This window comes from Primulina huaijiensis, chromosome 12, assembly GCF_012295235.1.
Source record: "Primulina huaijiensis isolate GDHJ02 chromosome 12, ASM1229523v2, whole genome shotgun sequence".
NCBI lineage: Eukaryota > Viridiplantae > Streptophyta > Magnoliopsida > Lamiales > Gesneriaceae > Primulina > Primulina huaijiensis.
In genome coordinates, this window is record NC_133317.1 from 1,948,165 (window position 1) to 1,967,502 (window position 19,338).

The window sequence follows — 19,338 nt, forward strand, 5'->3', positions numbered from 1 at the left end:
GATAATGAAATATGAATTTATATCACTTAATAAAGTTGCGGAAGAAGCAGAGTAGCTTCACAAATTTCTAGAGGATATTCCATGTTAAACGAAACTAGTGTATAAAATAATGATACATTGCAACAGTCAGTCAACAATTGCAAAAACACAAAACATATACAATGGTAAGTCTTGATATATTCGTCAAAGACATAATACAGTGGGATAATTGATCTCAAATAGAGTTATATCTATTTATTTTGTTAAATCAAAAGATGACTTGGCGGATCCGCTTACAAAAAAATTAAATAGATATTAAGTATACAACTTGTCTAAAATGAATGTGTTTAAAACCTATAAAATAAAGTTTTTATATTGGAAACTCAACCTTGTTGATTAGAGATTCCAAGATTTTGGTTTAATAAGACAACTAAATTATAAAAAAACTTGAGCTAACACTCGGGAATTTTTCCCTTCTCATTTTTAGGACAACGAGTGTTGATACATACCAATGTAGTGATGTTAAATATTGGAATTTTAATGGTTCCTTAGCTTGTTAAAGGAAGAGTACTAATGTATGGTACTCTTAAAAATAAACCACATATGTAAGTGTGAAGATGATCCACCTCAACGAAATACTTACGAAACCATTAAGTGTTTCAGGCCAAAACAGACATGATCAATAAAAAACCAAATGGGAATGGTAGGAAAGTTATCGTGTAGGTCTTGTTGTCTGGTTTTACATAAATCGTCAAGAAGTTCAAGACATCAAGTTCACTTCGTGTCCCATTAAATCCAATAGTATTCTACTAAAGAAGGTTAATACCAAAAACCCTCTATCCTGATGTGATAATATTCCGTGTATACTCTCTTTCGATATCATTTGCATTCATACATTAATTTCATTAATGTGGAGAATTGTTGGAATGTTTTAAGACTTAATGAGTCAAATTTAAGCAAAATAATGTTTCACGCCTCAGGGAAAGCGCCCCAAAGTGGAGGCCTAAGCGCCTCCCCAATGCCATGGATTATTTTAGGGTCGTGGAGGAGATGCCTAAGAACATCCCTCAGTGCCTTGGAATTTCCAAGGTCGTGAGGAAGGCGCCTAGGCGTCTGACATTGCCGATTGATTAAAAGTTACGAGTTTTCATGATATCTTCGATCCAAATAGCGTCTCTTGACGTTTTTCATCAGAATTTTGGATGAAATGACACATCTTTGATGAAACAACATGTCTCTGATGATTGAAATCTATTAATACATGATCAAATACAACTAAAAAACACTTTTGATCATCAGATTTTCTGCATATGTTGCATTCATTTCACTTTCTCCTCTACTTATTTCTTTTGAAAAGAAAGTACGATTCATTTTCTGGTTATTCATCAACCTATCAAACTTCTTTCGAATTCTGGCTATCCTCCTGTTCAAGTTATGGAATCGATCAGCTGCCCAAACTTTGAGAGAGCTGCTGCATTGTGCAAGTTTTCTAGGAAGGCTCGAATTCTCGCAGGAACCTTCCCAAATCATTCCACAGTCGTTGATGTAGTGTGAGGCGGGTGACGGATATTTTCTATTTTTTCACCCGGATAGATTTTAATGGTGCAACGGATTTTATGAAATCCAACTTGGACCATACCTCTTTATCCCATGATGTAACGTTTTTTGGACAACTTTTGTTTAATCTTCAACGCATCCAATTTGTAGAATAGATTTTGGTCTCTATTTTCTTCCAAAATGGCGTGATAAAGTGAAATGAAATTGTTTTCAATTAATACACTCAATATCTTTATGAATATTTGTCATGAAAATTATTTCAATTATTATTGTTGTCGTTATTAACTTTAATTTTAAAAAAAATGACGTCTTTCAGTCATAATTCTTTATAATTTAAGTCTTGATATAATAATTACAATTATTATTAAATAAATTATTATCGGAAGTTTGGTGTATGGAAATGTGTGCACATTGATGATGAAAACAATTTAATAACGAAATGCGTATAGAATTGTGAGTTGAATTTGAGCCGATCAAGCGACATAATGTAAATGTTGATATGAATAAAGTCATAATAATATTTGATGAAATCTGTGTGACTTTATTTTCAATCACTATCTATCATGACATTGACAAATGATATTATTATTTTAACAAAAACTTGTGTGAGACGGTCTCACGGGTCGTATTTTGTGAGACATATATCTTATTTGGGTCATCCATGAAAAAATATTACTTTTTATGCTAAGAGTATTAATTTTTATTGTGAATATCGGTAGGGTTGACCTGTCTCACAAATAAAAATTCGTGCGACCATGTCACAAGAGACTTACTCTATTAATCTTGATTTTTTTTTTTATCATGACATTGACAAATGATATTATTAATTTTGATTTTTTTTCCCTGTCACGTGAAGTCTGAATCTAATCAATAATCGTCACATTCACATGCAATTTTTTTTTTCCTCTTTTGAAGTTTTGATTTTTTTTTTTTTATTATTTTGAAAAATTAATTCCTCTTTAATATTCAGTCAGGCTCAGACTCTTATAAAGTTTTGGAAACCATCATTTTCACTTTTATATTTGTGTTGTGTTTGATTTGAACACTGATTTTGTCATATTCGTGGTTCGATCAATGATCGATCTTGACATAAAAAAAAAAACGAATAATTGCTTAAATTTTTAAATTAAAAATCCGAATTTGCTTTAAATGGCACATATTTATATATATCCTAGCTAAAAATTTTCAAACTCGATGTATTTTAAAATTAGAATCGATAAAACCAAACCAAAATATATTTATAATTTGAAATTGTTTGTTTTTACTCTAATTTTTTGTTAACTTTTCACTCAAATATATTAAAAATAAAACTAATTTGATCTAATTTTTTGAATATTAATATTCGATGGATAACAGAGTAAACATTTAGAATTATTTTTCTTGCTGCTTATTGTTGAAAAACAAGTTGGGAGTTATCTAGAGGGGTGACAACTGAGAGGTCTATCAGTCTTAAAAATAAAAATTGTTTTAAATTGGACCGTGTATCCCTAGTTTGATTTTATTGATGCATGATAATAATAATAATAATAATAATAATAATAATAATAATAATAATAATAATAAGTCTATTGTGAGACGGTCTCACAAATCTTCATCTGTGAGACGGATCAACCCTACCGATATTCACAATAAAAGTAATACTCTTAGCATAAAAAATAATATTTTTCATGGATGACCCAAATAAAAGATCTGTCTCACAAAATACTACCCGTGAGATCGTCTTTTTGCTTAATAATAATAATAATAATAATAATAATAATAATAAAGTTCAAAGCTTTGAATGCCGCTACCAAGCCTAACAATTTGGAATAGAATTAAAGGATATAATACATATTTCACCGATACTCAAATCTGTCGTTGTCAAAATTCAAAGTCGTGTTAAATTATATATGTTTAATTATTTATAAGATGCTATGAAACGCTAAATATACATATATATATATATATTTGTTGTATAAATTATATTAATACTATTCACAATAAAAATTATTGATATTTTATGCGCTTACAATGTGTAGTCGATGACCACAAAACATATTCATGAGACAAGGATATTTTATTTGGCTCGAGATTTATGTAGTGTGCATTGAGTTATATTTGGATTATTTCTCCCATTACGATTTGATTAAATGTTATTTTTAAATTATTAACATATATGTCAATCTCCATAAAAATACAGAGAATTCACATGATCTAAAAATATTGAAATATGAAAGAAAAATACTTTCGATTCAGGATAGATTAACCTTCGAAAAACAATGGCGCACAGGTTCTATAGTAAAAAGGAAAAATTATTTTATGAAGTCAAAATTTTGATAGAAAATAAATTCGAAACTGTTGTGAAAATGATTTATTTAATATTTTAAATATTATCCTTTTCAACGAAGGATTCAAGACTCGAACGCACGCATAGTTTTACTATTCAACCATCCAACGAATAAATATGCCTGACTGATTTCAGTTTCTCCATTCTTGATTTATTAACTGATCTCCCTTAACTAGCTGGTGATATAGCTATAACGCAACCCCACAGATCCATCTCCGATCAACCCAGGTTTGTGCCCATCTCATCCTTTAATCTGCTCCTTTTCGATCGTTAATGGAGCTTGCTAACTTTTGCTGCAATAAANCGTGTGCGTGTGCGTGTGTTTATGCTTCCATAGCATTAGGGGTAGCTGGTGATCACTACGTCGGAGAAGACAAAAGGGCTGCAAATAATAATTTTATAGATCAGTAGTTGTATTGTTGAGAGGGCTGGGGAGGCATTTTATTAATTGATCAATGGTTGGATTTGGATCAGCATATTAACCGTGCGTGTGCTTTCTAAGAATCTGCCGACGATCAGGGATGCATTTTATTAATTGATTAATGGTTGGATTTGGATTTGGATCAGCATATTAACTGTGCGTGTGCTTTATAAGAATCTGCCGACGATCGATAGTAACTCTGTGCGTGGTTGGATTCCCATCAGGATGGAGAATGGTGCTGCAGGTAGTTTTGAATCAGAGAAGGAATTTCATTCAGATTCTTCGAAGAAAAAGGTAATTGAACTCTGACTTTCATTCGTAATAGATCGAAGTAGGAGCGGAGCTAACATATGTTTAAATTTCGGATAAAAAGTGAAAAAATTGAAAATTCAAATCGAAGAAAAACCGAAAATCGAATTTTATAATTCGGATTTAAATGTTAAAATCGAAATGTATTTGGTTCGGTTTCGGATTATATATATCAAAACCGAATCGACCGAAAAAACCAAAATTTCATTAAATTAATAATTTTATTTTTATTATATATTTTTTGAGATGATATTAGTGAATGAATAATTATTTTGAATAATATTTAGTTGGTTGTTATTTATGTAATTCATTTAACTTTATATTTAAATGTTTTAATGAGAAATCATGTAAAAAGATAACATATTATATTTACAATATATTTATCTAATTAATTTAAATAATTGCATTAAAACCGAAATAACCGAACCATTTCGGTAGAAAATCGAACCGAACCAAAGAAAAATAGTTCGGATATCGGATTATATATTTGTAAAATAAAAAACCGAAAAAATCGAAATAAAATCGAACTGAATGGACCGATTAACATGAGCCGGTACGTGCTGTACTACGTTGACTGCAAATTAATTAATTAGTTTAATTTATCATGCTTTTTCTTAATTCATCCATCTTGTTGGCCTCTCAACTTGCCATCCAATTATGTTAGCCTAGTCCTCACAGTCCCCACAAACATATAGTTTTTTCTTTCGACGATAAAACTTTATCACGTTATTTTTCGATAAATATGTAGACTAAAATATTAAGATAAACGTGACAAATCATGTACGACAGTCTCGTTTTGACTGATGAATCAAATTAAGTTTTGAGCATTGATTATTTTCATATATTTTAGTTATTTCGGAAATTTAAATTTTATTAAAGAATTTCAAACGATTTTCCATCAAATTAATGATAATTATAAGGGATTTTCAGACATATTCTAAATTCGATATTATTAGAAATCCATATTTTGTAAGTCCAAGTCAAATTCTTCCGTGTAAGAATTATATATTGACGAGTAATGATGTAACTAAATAATAGAGGAGTTTTATTTATACTCAATTATTTTTAAATACACTCCAGCTTTTTCATTTTTATATCATGAATTGATAATGTTGTCCTTCAATTAATTGTTAATCATTTTTAGTAAATTCATTATTAATCTTTAATTCCTAAAATAAGTTATCTAAAAGTTTAATTACTCAGTTAAATATGTCATCAATATCCTCAAATTCAGAAAATACACAAAATAAATATTTAAAACATTTTCCATCAATTTTATTTTCATTTTAGTTTATGCTTAATATTCCAAAAAATTTCAATCCAGTTCTTTCACGCTTTTATGTTTGTAATATTCTATTCCACATCATATTGTTTTTTGTGGCTTAAAATTTGAATTTAATTTATTTTTAACTATATCTTATAAAATAAATATTATTAATATTAATATATATTTATTTTAAAATAAAATATTATCTATCAAATTTATACTTACTTTGTATATAAATATTGTCAGAATATAAAACAAAACATGTATGGTTTATTTTAAAACTTAGCGCGTGCACATGCAAATGAGTATAGTTAAAAAATAATATTTTTACATTCTAAAATTTTTAGATATTTGTAAAAAAAATATGATATAAAAAATAAATATCCTTTATATTTTGTATTTTATCCCAAAATTTAACAAAATATTGGCAAATCAAAATTTTGTAATCCCAGCATTTTTATATATTCTTAAAATTAATTTTAAGAATAATATTAATATTTTATTTATAGCTGATAAAAAATTATGAAAATTTTATAACATAAAAAATACAGTTGCTCTTGATGCTTATATGCATGTGCCTGTCTCTTCGTATTTGAATTCTAGGTTGTTCCACCATTGAGCTGGAAACGCAAGCTTAACTGCAAGGCCACTCTAGCTCCTGAGTTCTCTTTCAAAATCGGAGAAATTTTGCATCTGGTAATGAATATTCTTAGCTTCCAGAGTTTCTGAAGATACTGAGATTGCTTGATTGATTTTTCTTCATTCATCCTTGTCTAGTGTTCTTATTTTTGTTTTCTTTGCTTCGATGAAATTAAGCTTCCATTGGGCATGCGGTTGTTTCGGCATATAAAGGAAGAAGCAGACAAGGGAGCTGTAATGTCCTTTATCCCATTTTCTGATTTTGTTGCTATACTGTGATACGAGTGGACATGTAATTTTGAGCTCTTAGTTTTGTTTGATCGATCCATCACTTCAATTGTATCTTTCCCTTGCAGCCAACGATTTCTGATCCCAATCATAAGCGACTCAACACTAGTTACCATGGCATTCCCTTGGGTGGTATTGGGTAATGAGAGTTCGTTCTTGACTTGTCTGTTTGCACGTACTTCAATTGTCGACGTTTTTATACGTGTATTTCAAACCAATTCAGGCACTAGCATTTCATTATTCGTTCATTTTTCAGTTGTGGAAGCATCGGAAGAAGTTTCAGAGGGGAGTTCCAAAGGTTTCAAGTCTTCCCTAGAACATGCGAAGACGCCCCAGTTCTTGCAAACCAGTTCTCCGTAAGTATTTTCATATGATGTTTCAAAATTTAAGTCCTGCTGTCTTACAGACTTCTAATTCAAGCATTCACACGGCAACATACAATGGAACTTGGGAAAAAACAAATATTCGAACATAGTTGCCCTTTGAAGTCTTCGGCGAATTATGCATCATACTGTCTGTTTCAGTGGAGATGGCATAAATATGTTTAGCTTACAACTTTTGTGTTTTCAGGTTTTTGTTTCACGTCCCAATGGAGGCACATCCTCCACAGTTTTGTGCCCCAGAAGTTCAAAAACCATCGAGTAAGCAACAAAATATGCACCCAGGAAATGTTTAACATCAACTAGAAATTTGAACTAATAATAACTGAACATGCAGGGACAAAACAGGAACAGGCATTGGTTCTTGGGATTGGGACCTTGACGGTGAAAAATGCACTTACCACGGTTTATATCCAAGAGCTTGGACGGAATATAAAGGTATATTGAATTCATAATCACACTTGTTTGGTTGTAATTCAAGATCGATACTTTTGATAAATTTTCCCTTTCATCGCACCAACGGCTTTCTACAGGTTTACCTGATCCAGAAATCAGCGTTGTATGTCGTCAGATTTCTCCATTTATTCCACATAATTACAAAGAGAGCAGCTTCCCTGTAGCTGTTTTCGCATTTACGGTAGGTGTCCTAAATAGCATGCTCTTTTCACCCTAGAAGGAGTCATTCGGCTTGATTTTTGACCCTCATATTTCCTACAACATTTCGCAGCTCACCAACTCAGGGAGGACTGCTGCTGATGCTACGGTACTTTTCACGTGGGAGGTATGCATTAATCTAAAATTTCAATATTCTCAACTCTTGTGGAACTTTGGTTAGCATTAGTATACGAAGTTCACAAGATAGTTGCTATGCTGGAAAAATCCCCATCTTTAACATAAGTTGAATATGAATTCTCACTTAGCACTTATTATCCGTTGTACAGAACTCTGCTGGTGGAACATCAGGATCTAATGGCAATCATCATAACAAAAGGACAGAGTATGGGTTCATGAATTTCATTTCTCATTTTCTAAGCACTTGTAGATTTCATTAACATATTAAATAACATTTTCTGATAAAACTTAGAAGTACATAGTTATTGATACAATCTAAACTTAACTTTCACAATTCTTGTAGGATGGAAGGTGGTGTACATACCGTGCTTCTGCATCACTGGTAAGCCTTGTGCAAATCTATCATCATCGTTGATTTTTCTGTTGTAATGCTTCATATATAATCCATTTGATAATAACTTAAACTTATATGCAAATGTGTAGCGCTACAAATGGCAACCCTTCTGTTACTTATGCCATAGCCGCTCAAGAGACGGATGAGGTTCATGTATCAGAATGTCCTTGCTTTATGATATCTGGAAATTCCAAAATAATAAATGCAAAAGAAATGTGGAATGAAATTAAAGAGGTGAGTTTGTTATCGTATTATCCCACTATCCACTTAATTGTTTATGTTGTATCAGATATCAAATTGGTTATGCCTAAAAAAAAAGGATGTCAAAATGGTCAGCTTTTTTCCACCTAGAGACGAGTGAATTAGCTTCTGCATCCTTTAATTATCATGCCACTATATATTCATGAATTTTTTTTCCATTACCACAATAAAAACATTAATGATCATTTATCTCTTTCATAAAATCCTTTTCTTTACTCACAGCATAGGTCATTTGATGCCCTTAAACATGACGAAAAGCCTCTATCTTCAGAGCCAGGGTCATCTATAGGAGCTGCTATAGCCGCTTCTGTTACCATTCCTTCTGGATCCACTCGCACCGTGACTTTTTCACTAGCATGGGACAGTCCTGAAGTAAGATTTTACAGCGGGAAAACATACCACAGGTAAGTAAAGAACTATAGACTATATTCTCAGATCTTCTAACCAACACGCAGATAATGACTGTGTATAACATGCATGTCAATGACCTGGCAGGCGCTATACAAAATTTTATGGCACCCAAGGGAACTCTGCAGCAAGTATTGCACGTGATGCCATATTAGGTAGCATTATATAATAGTTATATTAAAACTTAGATTTTTGGAATAGCAAAAATCTGTTATCAAATACTTTTTTTAAACATCTCTTTAAATGCTTGTGGTTTTTATGCAACCAGAACACACAAACTGGGAGCTCAAGATTGAAGAATGGCAAAGGCCAATCCTTGAAGACAAAAGGCTTCCAGAATGGTAACAGTAAAATGAATTCAGTGTCCAGTGCAAATATGCTTGGGTGTCCTGATTTCTCGTTTATTCTGAACTGAATTGAATTTTTTTAGGTACCCTTTACTACTTTTCAATGAGCTCTATTACCTCAATGCTGGAGGAACGATCTGGACAGGTTAACTAGAAACCAGGATATATTTCTCTGATGTTTGTTTTCATCAAGTCCATAATCACCTTTTATTGCTCACAGATGGATCCCTACCACTGCAAAATATTTCAACTATCGGACAGCAGAGATTTTCCCTTCATGGGAAAAAATCAGTCACTGATAGAACTCTTGATTTTGTCCATCAAAGCGACACCTCTGCCGAAATATTAGAAAGGATGCAAACTGTTTCGGAGAGAATGCACTCTCCCATGACTTCAAATTCAGCTTTCGGACCATTTTTGCTTCAGCATGGAGATGAAAATGTTGGCCAGCTTCTATATCTAGAAGGGATGGAATATCACATGTGGAATACCTACGATGTCCACTTTTATTCATCTTTTGCGCTAGTAATGCTATTTCCAGAGCTGGAGCTGAGTATACAAAGAGATTTTGCAATGGCAGTGATGATGCACGATTCACGTAAAATGCAACTAATGAGCGATGGTACATTTGTTCCACGAAAAGCTCTTGGTGCTGTTCCTCATGATATTGGGATCAATGACCCATGGTTTGAAGTAAACGCTTACAACTTTTTCAACACAGACAGGTGGAAAGATTTGAACTCAAAATTTGTCCTTCAAGTATACAGAGATATGGTTGCCACCGGTGATATAAGGTTTGCGCGGGCTGTTTGGCCTGCGGTGTTCATGGCAATAGCTTACATGGATCAATTCGATAAAGATGGTGATGGTATGATAGAGAATGAAGGATTCCCCGATCAGACATATGATGTATGGACTGTTACAGGCGTTAGCGCGTATTGTGGTGGATTATGGGTGGCAGCCCTTCAAGCTGCCTCAGCAATGGCACGTGAACTTGGTGATAATTCATCTGCTGATTACTTATGGTTTAAATTTGAAAAGGCGAAGTCTGTATATGATAAAAAACTTTGGAACGGTTCTTACTTCAACTATGACAGCAGTTCTGCTAAAACTAGCACATCAATTCAAGCAGATCAATTGGCGGGTCAATGGTATGTATCTTGAATTTAACATACTAAGTAGTAACTTGTAAGCATTTTCTTTCTGTGAACAAGAAATAAGCTTCATGACAGGTATGCTGGAGCTTGTGGTCTTTCACCGATTGCTGACGAAAAGAGAATAGAAAGTGTGCTCGAAAAAATATATAATTTCAACGTGCTGAAATTTGAGGGAGGGACGAGGGGTGCAATTAATGGGATGCAAGCCAATGGAAAAGTGGACATGTCGGCCATGCAGTCAAGAGAAGTGTGGGCTGGAGTTACGTATTCTCTTGCTGCCACAATGATACAAGAGGATAAGATCGATATGGCATTCAAGACAGCATTTGGCATACATGAAGCTGCCTGGTCTGAACAGGGCCTCGGGTAAGTTGTTTTGTTTTAAGTTATTCCTTAATAGATTTCTAGAATCTGCATTTATGCATATTTTCCAAATGGATTCCGAATTCAAAACACAGAGTATCTTTCCAAACCCCGGAAGCGTGGACTTCAGATGGCGAGTTTAGATCACTGTCCTACATGCGGCCGCTGGCTGTATGGTCGATGCAATGGGCCTTGTCGAACCCGAAGCCATGGAAACAAGGAGTGAGATCAGCAAGCTCTTTGGTGCAGCAGCATGCAGGATTTGAGAAGGTGGCACGTCTCTTGATGTTGCCAAAACAAGAGCTTCCTAAGAGTTATATACAGTTAATCCATGAATTTCTTGTTAGAAAGTCAATAATATGACCATTATTTGTATGTCCTTCCTTGAGTTCCTTTCGTTTCTTCCTATTTTTACGAGCCTAACCCAAAAACCTCACGAATCCACTCAGAGGAATCCCTGAACCATTTATTCAAAATACTTGTTTCAGTACATGTAATTTCTGAAACTGTATTTCATTGTCCTATCCAAGCTTATTCGCTAATGGCGGAAACGATATTCTGCCAAGTCGGGATGGACGATTACAATAATTTTACTTATAATTTATTCAAAAATTTATTAAATCTTATCATCCTCAAGTATATTAAATCATTAATATATATATTTATCGACAATGACCCAATGCTTTAAAAAAATGGGTCATATATATTTGTTTTTTCAAATACATCAATGCATTACTCATATGAAAAAATGTCGTGATTCATTTTTTGTCATCGGATTACTCGAAGGTATCGTTTGGTTGATGAAAAATGATAAATATAGTATATATAGTAAGAGAGATAAAGAAAATGATAGATAAAAAGAAATAATTTGGTGAGATAAATTATATAATGTTTGATATGATTTTAAAATGATATATTAATTTTTTGTATTTTTTTGTAATACCAAAATACCTCGTCACCATTTTTCTTTCTTCCTATTTCTTTTATTTTTGAAATTGAATTACAATTTTATATCATAAATTAAACTTACAATTTCAATGAATTCCCACAAATATATTTTACTTTTAAAAACGAAAACATGTCCCGGAAACGTGGCCGGAAACAATCTAATCTAACAATAATAAATAGAAGGTGATTTCGAAAATTCTAATCTTTCAATTCAATAATATATAAGTCTCCGGCCAATGTTACGTGTTTTCTTGGTGTCATGAAGGGAAGAAACGCCGCAGACGACAAAGTTTCCGATTCCACAACTTAGTATTTTTTGTTATCCCTAAACAAAATAAATAAAATAAACATATCGATAACTTATAATTATAGAAAATGACGAACCAAAAATTGATAGGTGTGGTGAGTCTGCCACGACTACACTTATGATACAAAGAAAATATATATCATCGTACAAAGAAAAATCATTATTACGATCAAACAATAAACTTAACAATTTTTTAATTAAAAAATTGTTGTTAAATAAATAAGTGAACAAACATTAATGAGTTGTCATAGAATTAAGACAAAAATTTATGTGAGACGATCTCATGGATCGTATTTTGTGAGATAGATATCTTATTTGGGTCATCCATTAAAAAATATTACTTTTTATGTTAAGAATATCGGTAGAATTGACCCATTTCACATATAAAAATTCCTGATATCGTCTCACAAAAGACCTTTTTAAAAATTTAATGCCTTGTTTTACTATAAAAATAAAAAATTAGTTAACATATGAATACTACTACAGTCCACAAAATATCTAATAGCGGAGAAATTAAATAAAGCTTAACATGTTGCGAGAGTAAAGAATATTTATACAAGTTAGCATTAAAAGGTTCATCCCCTGTTTCCACTCTCTTCTCGTAATCCATTTTCCATCTACTCGAGTCTCGAGCGAATCATCAGCCGCTATGGATATGGTGGAGGCTACGAATGAGTTTAACGATTGGGAGGTGCTTCAACCCGGCCTGGATTCCGAGGCGATTCCGGTTACTCGGATTGATTCCGTTAGCTCCTTCGATGAAATAGATTCTGGGAGGTTGATTCGGGCAAATTATTTCTCGTTGGATGCTTTGGATCGATATGGCGAGGAATTTGACGATAATAAGTCCGCTGGGTCGGATAACCCGAGTTGGATTGATCCCGGGTTGGACGAGAATCCAACTAGGTACCTCGACAGGGAAACGGCTGGGTTTTGGTCCGATTCCGGCAGCGAACGGTCTGTAGATCGCAAGATCGAGGATTCGGATGGTAGAAATGTGACCCAAGACAAGAATAAGCATGTGGGTTATGATAGAGTCGAGGAAATGGTGGAGCAAAAAGTGGGAAAGGTGGATAATTTGGGGAACTTATGTTCAGATTCGACGGGATTCGAACCCTCTTCTGAGAAAGTTAATGACTTTGTTGAGAATTCTGATTCGGGTCTGGAAGGTAATGTGATTTTGCACGACGACACAGAGGAAGAAAAGCATGAGAATGAGATTGGAAAAGGGCGTGAATTTTCTGATGTTAACGAAATCAAGAATAGTGGTGAAATTGAAAAGAGTAGTGTGGTGTGGTGGAAGATGCCTATGGAGCTTCTGAAATACTGCATGTTCAAGATGAGTCCTGTGTGGACCATCTCCGCGGCGGCTGCCGTGTTGGGTTTTCTGATTCTGCGGCGCAGGTTTTATAAAATGAAGAAGAAGAGTAGGGGAAAGGAGATTAAGGTTACTGTTGATGCTAAGGTCAGCGATCTTTTGTGGATTTATGATATATCTTCATATTTCTTATGTTTCTTTTTGTTGGAATTGAAATGGAATTCTGCTTTATTTTGCGCTAGACGTGTGCTTATGTTTTGATACGCAGTTTATACTTTATGCTAAATGGCTTCGCTTAAAAATTGTATCTTTTGTGGGAACCTGAGAAGAGAAACGCTTATGTTATTGAAAGTAGTATTTCATTCTATTCTTGAGTTTCTGTGATTCTGTCTATTATTACCTTGTGTGGTTTTCTATCCCTGTAGCTTGAGGTTTTCATTTGTCTTGTGATTTGTTAATACGCAGAGCTTGAAATATTGTTCTTGTGACACAAAAAGACTAATAAGTGATTAAATAATCTATCCCTTGTTTATTTTAGGGTGAAGGGGACTTTGGGATTCCTGTTATCATGTTAGGATAGACCACGTGCATTAGAGTTTAGACTATTTGTTGATGCATGTGCTTGAATTACTGGTTTGATGAAATTATGACGGATCTTGCATCTGAATCCAGTTAAATAAGGTCTATTCTTGAAGACAGGTTATTAAGAATGTATTGATGATATAGGAGCCTTCAAAAGCTTTCAGTAAACTAGATAAATCCGTGTTGGGTCACACCGAGGTCGGTTCCTATGATATAGAGGTTTACCGAGTAATGGAAACCAAGGCCGAGCCTTTTTAATCAAGACTCTGTTAGGCTGCGAATCTCTTTTGCCCTGCAACTCGAGAAAAGAAACACATTAGCATACTGCATGTTAAATGCAATCAATCATTCAAAATTTGATCTGCGATATTCCTTTACGACCACTCTTCACAAGCTGAAAGAGGTGCAGAGGTGGCACGAGGGGCTCGGGCTTATAATAGGGAAGATCATTTACTACTTCTCATTATTTCAATTATTCTCATTAAAAAATTTGGATGTTACCTTCTTCTGATTTTGAATTATTCGATGGCTTGGGCATCATTGGTTTTTCCTTCGGCATATTGTAGGCTCACTGCATGTTCTAGGTGTCAATATGTGTGTTCACACAATCACACTAACTGTTTTCTGTCATTTTCAATTATGCATCCTACTCATAGTGCAGTCGCTGTTCGATATTTCGTGCAAATATTGCATAAACAAAATCTTTGGCGTTTTGGGTTAAGAGGTTGGTGTGAGAGGTTGTAAGGCTAGGGTTGATACGAATTTGGTATACACAATCAAGTTTTCATGGAAAAAATCTTGTGCTTGATGCCAGGTGGAGTAACCCAAACGAAGGACAAGCAATTAGGATGTGGCTTATCACGATACTAGTTGAGTGTTTGTTTCCCACACCTGATGGTGATAGGATGATGAAGTTTCAAAATTTTTCTATCACCCAAAAATGACTTCATGTTTTGTGCTGTGGTTGAGATCACTTTCTTGTCTGGAAGAAATTATATCACTGGAGAGTTGCTCACGATGTGTTATTCCACATAGATTAGGTAGTTGCTACATTAATGACTTTACATAATGCATGCCATGTGTATGGTTGAGATGTACTAAGAAACAAAATCCATCTGTATGACATATGCTTAGGTATGTCACTTGGATGAAGAACATGTTGCCTTTTTTATCGAATTTTTTTATCGTGTCTATTTTCGCAGAAGGCATCTCAGGTGATGAGCCGTGCTGCTCGTTTGAACGAAGCATTCTGGGTAGTGAAGCGTGTCCCAATGATCCAGCCTTCTTTGCCTGCTGACGGGGTGACAACCTGGCCTGCAATGGCCCATCTCAGATAAGCCTGCATTTTAAGTGGTTATATGTATTGTTTACATTATTACCATAAAGAGAGAAGAAGGAAACATGTAGTTGTTTTACTTGTGTATAATCTGTGGGTGCATCAATCTGCTAGATTAGGGGGTTGCTTTATCTTAGTTAATGAACATCAGAAGGCGAATATATGTATTCTAAAACGAACTCCTGACCGATGTGGAGTATGTTTGTCGTCAATATTACCTTTAATATTTTCTTCGAAAGCTCTCATTTCTACATATAGCTATTGTACCATTGCGTCAACATTAAATCCATTGGGGAAACCAAGTTAGTTTCATCACCGGTGAACAAGTTTTCATGTGCACGACACATTACATACATTAAATAAAGACATTTTAAGGTTTGCTAAATTAAACCTCGATCGCCTCTGGATCGATTTTATTTTACAGAAGATGTATTCTTTAAATCATCATGGAGCTGATTTATCTTTCATGTGTCCCGATGGACGAGTGTGTCTTGCATTATGTTTTTTGGTATGGCGACGATGATGGTGATACCCACGAGCGATCTTATCAGCTCCATCCACACGATCAATGGAATGAGGCCCGTTGAGCAAGTGAGACAAGGCAGTCATGGCATGAGATTGCCTTGAAATGATCCCAGCCGTTGAAGGGCTCTGCGATAAAACAATTTGGTATCCATCGTTGTAAGAATCCATGCCTTGTGCCATTATCTGCCACACTAAGCTTCCGCTCATTGTACCTCCGGTTAACCTTGCAAACCTGTATGTGTCTCTGTAGACATTGCCCATGTACAAGTCCCTTTCATTCAAACTGAATCCTGGATCTTTGCTGGATTTTCCAAATTCAGCCATTATCAGTGGCTTCTTCAAGATTCTCCTAGAATCATCAAAATGACTCCACATCCATTTGTCCATAAATCCCATTTGTTCGTTCTCACTTTTACCAGATAACCTGTATTTATGCAGTAGTAATTATTGTAAAAAAAAAAAAGTATTTATCAATTTTTAAATCATTTAAAAGCTTAAAAAATGGGTAATCGAACTGACCAAATGTCGGGGTATGCATGTATCGTAGCGAAATCGACCTGCGGGACAAGATTGTTACTAATAAAATCTGTTCCCACTTGGTAACCAGGGTTAATTTGCTTCCTCTCGGGCATCGTGTCTCCATAGAACCCTTCCATGCCTATCTCAACCAAGTGCTTTTTGTCCAAGGATTTCACAAAACTTGCCATTTCTTGAACCCAAAACTGCATAGAATTATTAAAGAAAAAAAAAGTAATGCATGCCCATATTAAGATATAATAAATTAATCGATAAATGATTAGTATTATCACTAATTATTGAATATACGCACATTAATGGTCTTTCCAGAATAGTCAGCCTGGCAACGGGGTTCATTCATGAGTTCCCACGCCATGATTATGGGATCATCTCTGTAAGCAATTTTTGTTATTGTGTTCAACCTTGTCACAACTCTCTGCAGCCAAATATAGATAGTAATTAATTAGTTGATTATATTTTCAACTTAAAGTCTCAATTGATAAATTTACGTGTATAATCGTGACACACCTTGATATGGTTCTTGTAGTAATCTTTGAGAAGTGGATGCGTGTAGAAATCATCATCATTGTTGATCTGTTGGCTCGAACCACCCGCATTTCGACCCCATGCAGCATACTGCTTCTTCCCCCCGAAGTCATCGAAATTATTCACGAAGCTCAAGATCAAACGAATCCCATACTTTTTTGCTTCGGAAATCACAAAATCAAGACCCTGTATACATATATAAGAATTTATTAATTTATGACAAATCTACAACAAATCAATCTCTTGTTCGACTACTTAATTAACTGTTATGTACTCGTATATATTACCTGAAAAACACGTTCGTCATAGGTTCCAGGAGATATCTGCAGAGGGCGATCGCCGCCGTCGGTGAAAGCCCAAGTCCTGCAAACAGTGAGGCCGGCTGCTGAGGCTTCTCTAAACACCTCAGAAACTTTGTATCTCTCGCTCGGATCAGACGCAACGTGCATCATCCAATACGAGTTGAATCCATTGAACAGAAAGGGCGAGCCATTCAAGACAAAATGAGGGCCTCTTGTTCTAACGAACCCTAAATTTTTATTATTAATGTTGTCACATAGGACCAGGTTGCTGCTACCAATAATACTGACCAAGAGAAGCAAATGATAGTAAAAATTAACGAGGGCCCGTCTTGCGCTAAAACAAGAAGCAGCCATTTTACCAACACTTTGACAGAAATATGTATTTAATTGTTCGATGAGCTTTGTTGATTCGAGTAGTTGTAAGTGGTTGATTGCATGCATGAGTATTTATACTGATATGGAGGATACTAAAAATAGAAATATAAACTAGAAAAATGTTATTTGGTGCGGGAAAAGATGAAAGTTTCGGTGGAGTGGTGGATGACCAATTTAACGTGCTCCTTCTTTCAATTCCCCCTTTGAGCAAAGAAGATGAAAACCACACACGTACGTATACATGTCACGAATATGCAATGCTATTTCTTGTAAATTTTGAAAGTGTCGCATAGTTAGTTGGGGCCGAAACATCAGATATTATCTCTTTTAAGTCTGTCACGTATATGCAATACTATTTCTTCTAATTAACTAAAAATCAGAATATTTACCAATTTAAGTTACTTATCTTTCCAAAAATTTGATCCACCTAAATACCAACTATTTTTCAGGAAAAACAGTAATTTTCGTCTGGTATATTTGTCCAATACAATTTTGATTCTCCTTATTATCAAAACTAGATTTTAGTCGTCTATCAAAATTGGATTTTAGTTACTACTACATGATGTAGCTAGCTATACACACATCAAATAGACACTATACAACACCTCGTCGAAAGAATGAGCAAAATGACAACAATAATGAAGACAACATACTGATCAAGCTGAACTTTGACAGAATAGATCACTAAAATTGCAAAGAAACAAATATATAAATGATCAAATTCACTATTTCCCTCATTTTCATTTTGTTGGAATTCAATTAAATCAATTATATATATATATATGTTATCGATTTTTAATTTAATGTAAATTTCAATTGCATACACCGATATATGTGTATGTATATACATCTAAACTTATATATATACATATGTAAAACGCATTCCATATAAATATGTTGATGAATGGATACGTAATATGATGGAGGAAAAGGAAATTCAAAGATGGAGTTGGTTTGAAATCAAAGTCGAGTTCAGGAAATCGTGGAAGAGTAGCTAAATTTAGAACAGAAGCCCTTTCAAGTCACGTGCTTATCCATGTGGGTTGTTTTAAGATCATATTCAGGTACTCTATGTAACTGTATTTTATAAATATTATTAATTACTATTATATAAAAATCAGGACAACCATGTGCAACCCTAATTTTATTTAAATAAATAAAATAACAATAATAATTTAACCAACCAAAAATACATGTCTACTTTAATTTGGTTTCAAACTTATTGTATTGGGCTCATCAAATGAAACACAGGCCTTTTATACAAGATGGTGCTGCATTTGTAACCCATAGGAGAAGAGTTCCAGCCCAATTGATTATGAATTCTGAAAATTAATTAATTAATTAATTACTTCCAACAAGAGACTTTTTTCAGTACAAATATTATATTTTGGGGCCCGCCATGAATTTTCTCACGCAAGAAATGAAATTTAAATCTACCAAGTCGTATCCGAGTGGATGGAATAGTGGAACACTTGATTAATGATCATGCGTTCGATTTTCCCTACCGGTACCTTCACGTTTGAGTNGGCTAGAAGAAATTCAAAAGCTTAGCCATAAAGAACGGGCCCTAATATATATAGTGAGAGGGTGATGACCAAATCCTAAGATAATGAATATATATAGTTTAATAAGTAATAATATAAAGTTAGGGCTCCGTGATCGAAGGCGTACTTGCGACATTTGCGCTGATTCCGT

The 19,338-nt window shown here is 34.1% G+C and overlaps 3 protein-coding genes across 7 annotated transcripts; 2 read left to right on the forward strand and 1 right to left on the reverse strand.

The window, feature by feature from the left end:
• Window positions 1–3,932: 3,932 nt before the first annotated feature.
• Window positions 3,933–11,378, forward strand: LOC140989846 (uncharacterized). Of its 4 annotated transcripts, XM_073459300.1 has the most exons (21): window positions 3,944–4,090; window positions 4,200–4,321; window positions 4,415–4,577; window positions 6,463–6,555; window positions 6,676–6,732; window positions 6,855–6,925; window positions 7,043–7,142; window positions 7,357–7,427; window positions 7,504–7,604; window positions 7,700–7,803; window positions 7,894–7,947; window positions 8,108–8,163; window positions 8,302–8,340; window positions 8,442–8,586; window positions 8,836–9,017; window positions 9,109–9,176; window positions 9,290–9,362; window positions 9,452–9,513; window positions 9,589–10,519; window positions 10,601–10,891; window positions 10,984–11,378. In XM_073459300.1, exons 3-21 carry the CDS (start codon window positions 4,509–4,511, stop codon window positions 11,249–11,251), a joined length of 2,835 nt encoding a protein of 944 aa, XP_073315401.1. In that variant the 5' UTR covers window positions 3,944–4,090; window positions 4,200–4,321; window positions 4,415–4,508; the 3' UTR covers window positions 11,252–11,378. The 4 variants fall into 4 exon arrangements, with proteins under 4 accessions (XP_073315398.1, XP_073315400.1, XP_073315399.1 ...); XM_073459297.1 differs by lacking the exon at window positions 4,200–4,321 and having other exon boundaries at window positions 3,933–4,090; window positions 4,508–4,577; XM_073459299.1 differs by lacking the exon at window positions 4,200–4,321 and having other exon boundaries at window positions 3,934–4,090; window positions 4,458–4,577.
• A 1,291-nt stretch (window positions 11,379–12,669) lies between these two features.
• Window positions 12,670–15,617, forward strand: LOC140990503 (uncharacterized). Of its 2 annotated transcripts, none has more exons than XM_073460228.1 (2): window positions 12,670–13,608; window positions 15,249–15,617. In XM_073460228.1, the coding sequence occupies exons 1-2, from the start codon at window positions 12,793–12,795 to the stop codon at window positions 15,378–15,380; spliced, it is 948 nt and encodes a 315-aa protein (XP_073316329.1). In that variant the 5' UTR covers window positions 12,670–12,792; the 3' UTR covers window positions 15,381–15,617. The 2 variants fall into 2 exon arrangements, with proteins under 2 accessions (XP_073316329.1, XP_073316328.1); XM_073460227.1 differs by having other exon boundaries at window positions 12,674–13,608; window positions 15,246–15,617.
• A 120-nt stretch (window positions 15,618–15,737) lies between these two features.
• LOC140990502 (mannan endo-1,4-beta-mannosidase 5-like) lies at window positions 15,738–17,672 on the reverse strand. The gene is made up of 5 exons (XM_073460225.1): window positions 17,254–17,672; window positions 16,949–17,152; window positions 16,734–16,856; window positions 16,424–16,626; window positions 15,738–16,328 (listed from the first exon to the last, which is right to left on the reverse strand). The coding sequence occupies exons 1-5, from the start codon at window positions 17,620–17,622 to the stop codon at window positions 15,824–15,826; spliced, it is 1,404 nt and encodes a 467-aa protein (XP_073316326.1). The 5' UTR covers window positions 17,623–17,672; the 3' UTR covers window positions 15,738–15,823.
• Between the last annotated feature and the right edge of the window lie 1,666 nt (window positions 17,673–19,338).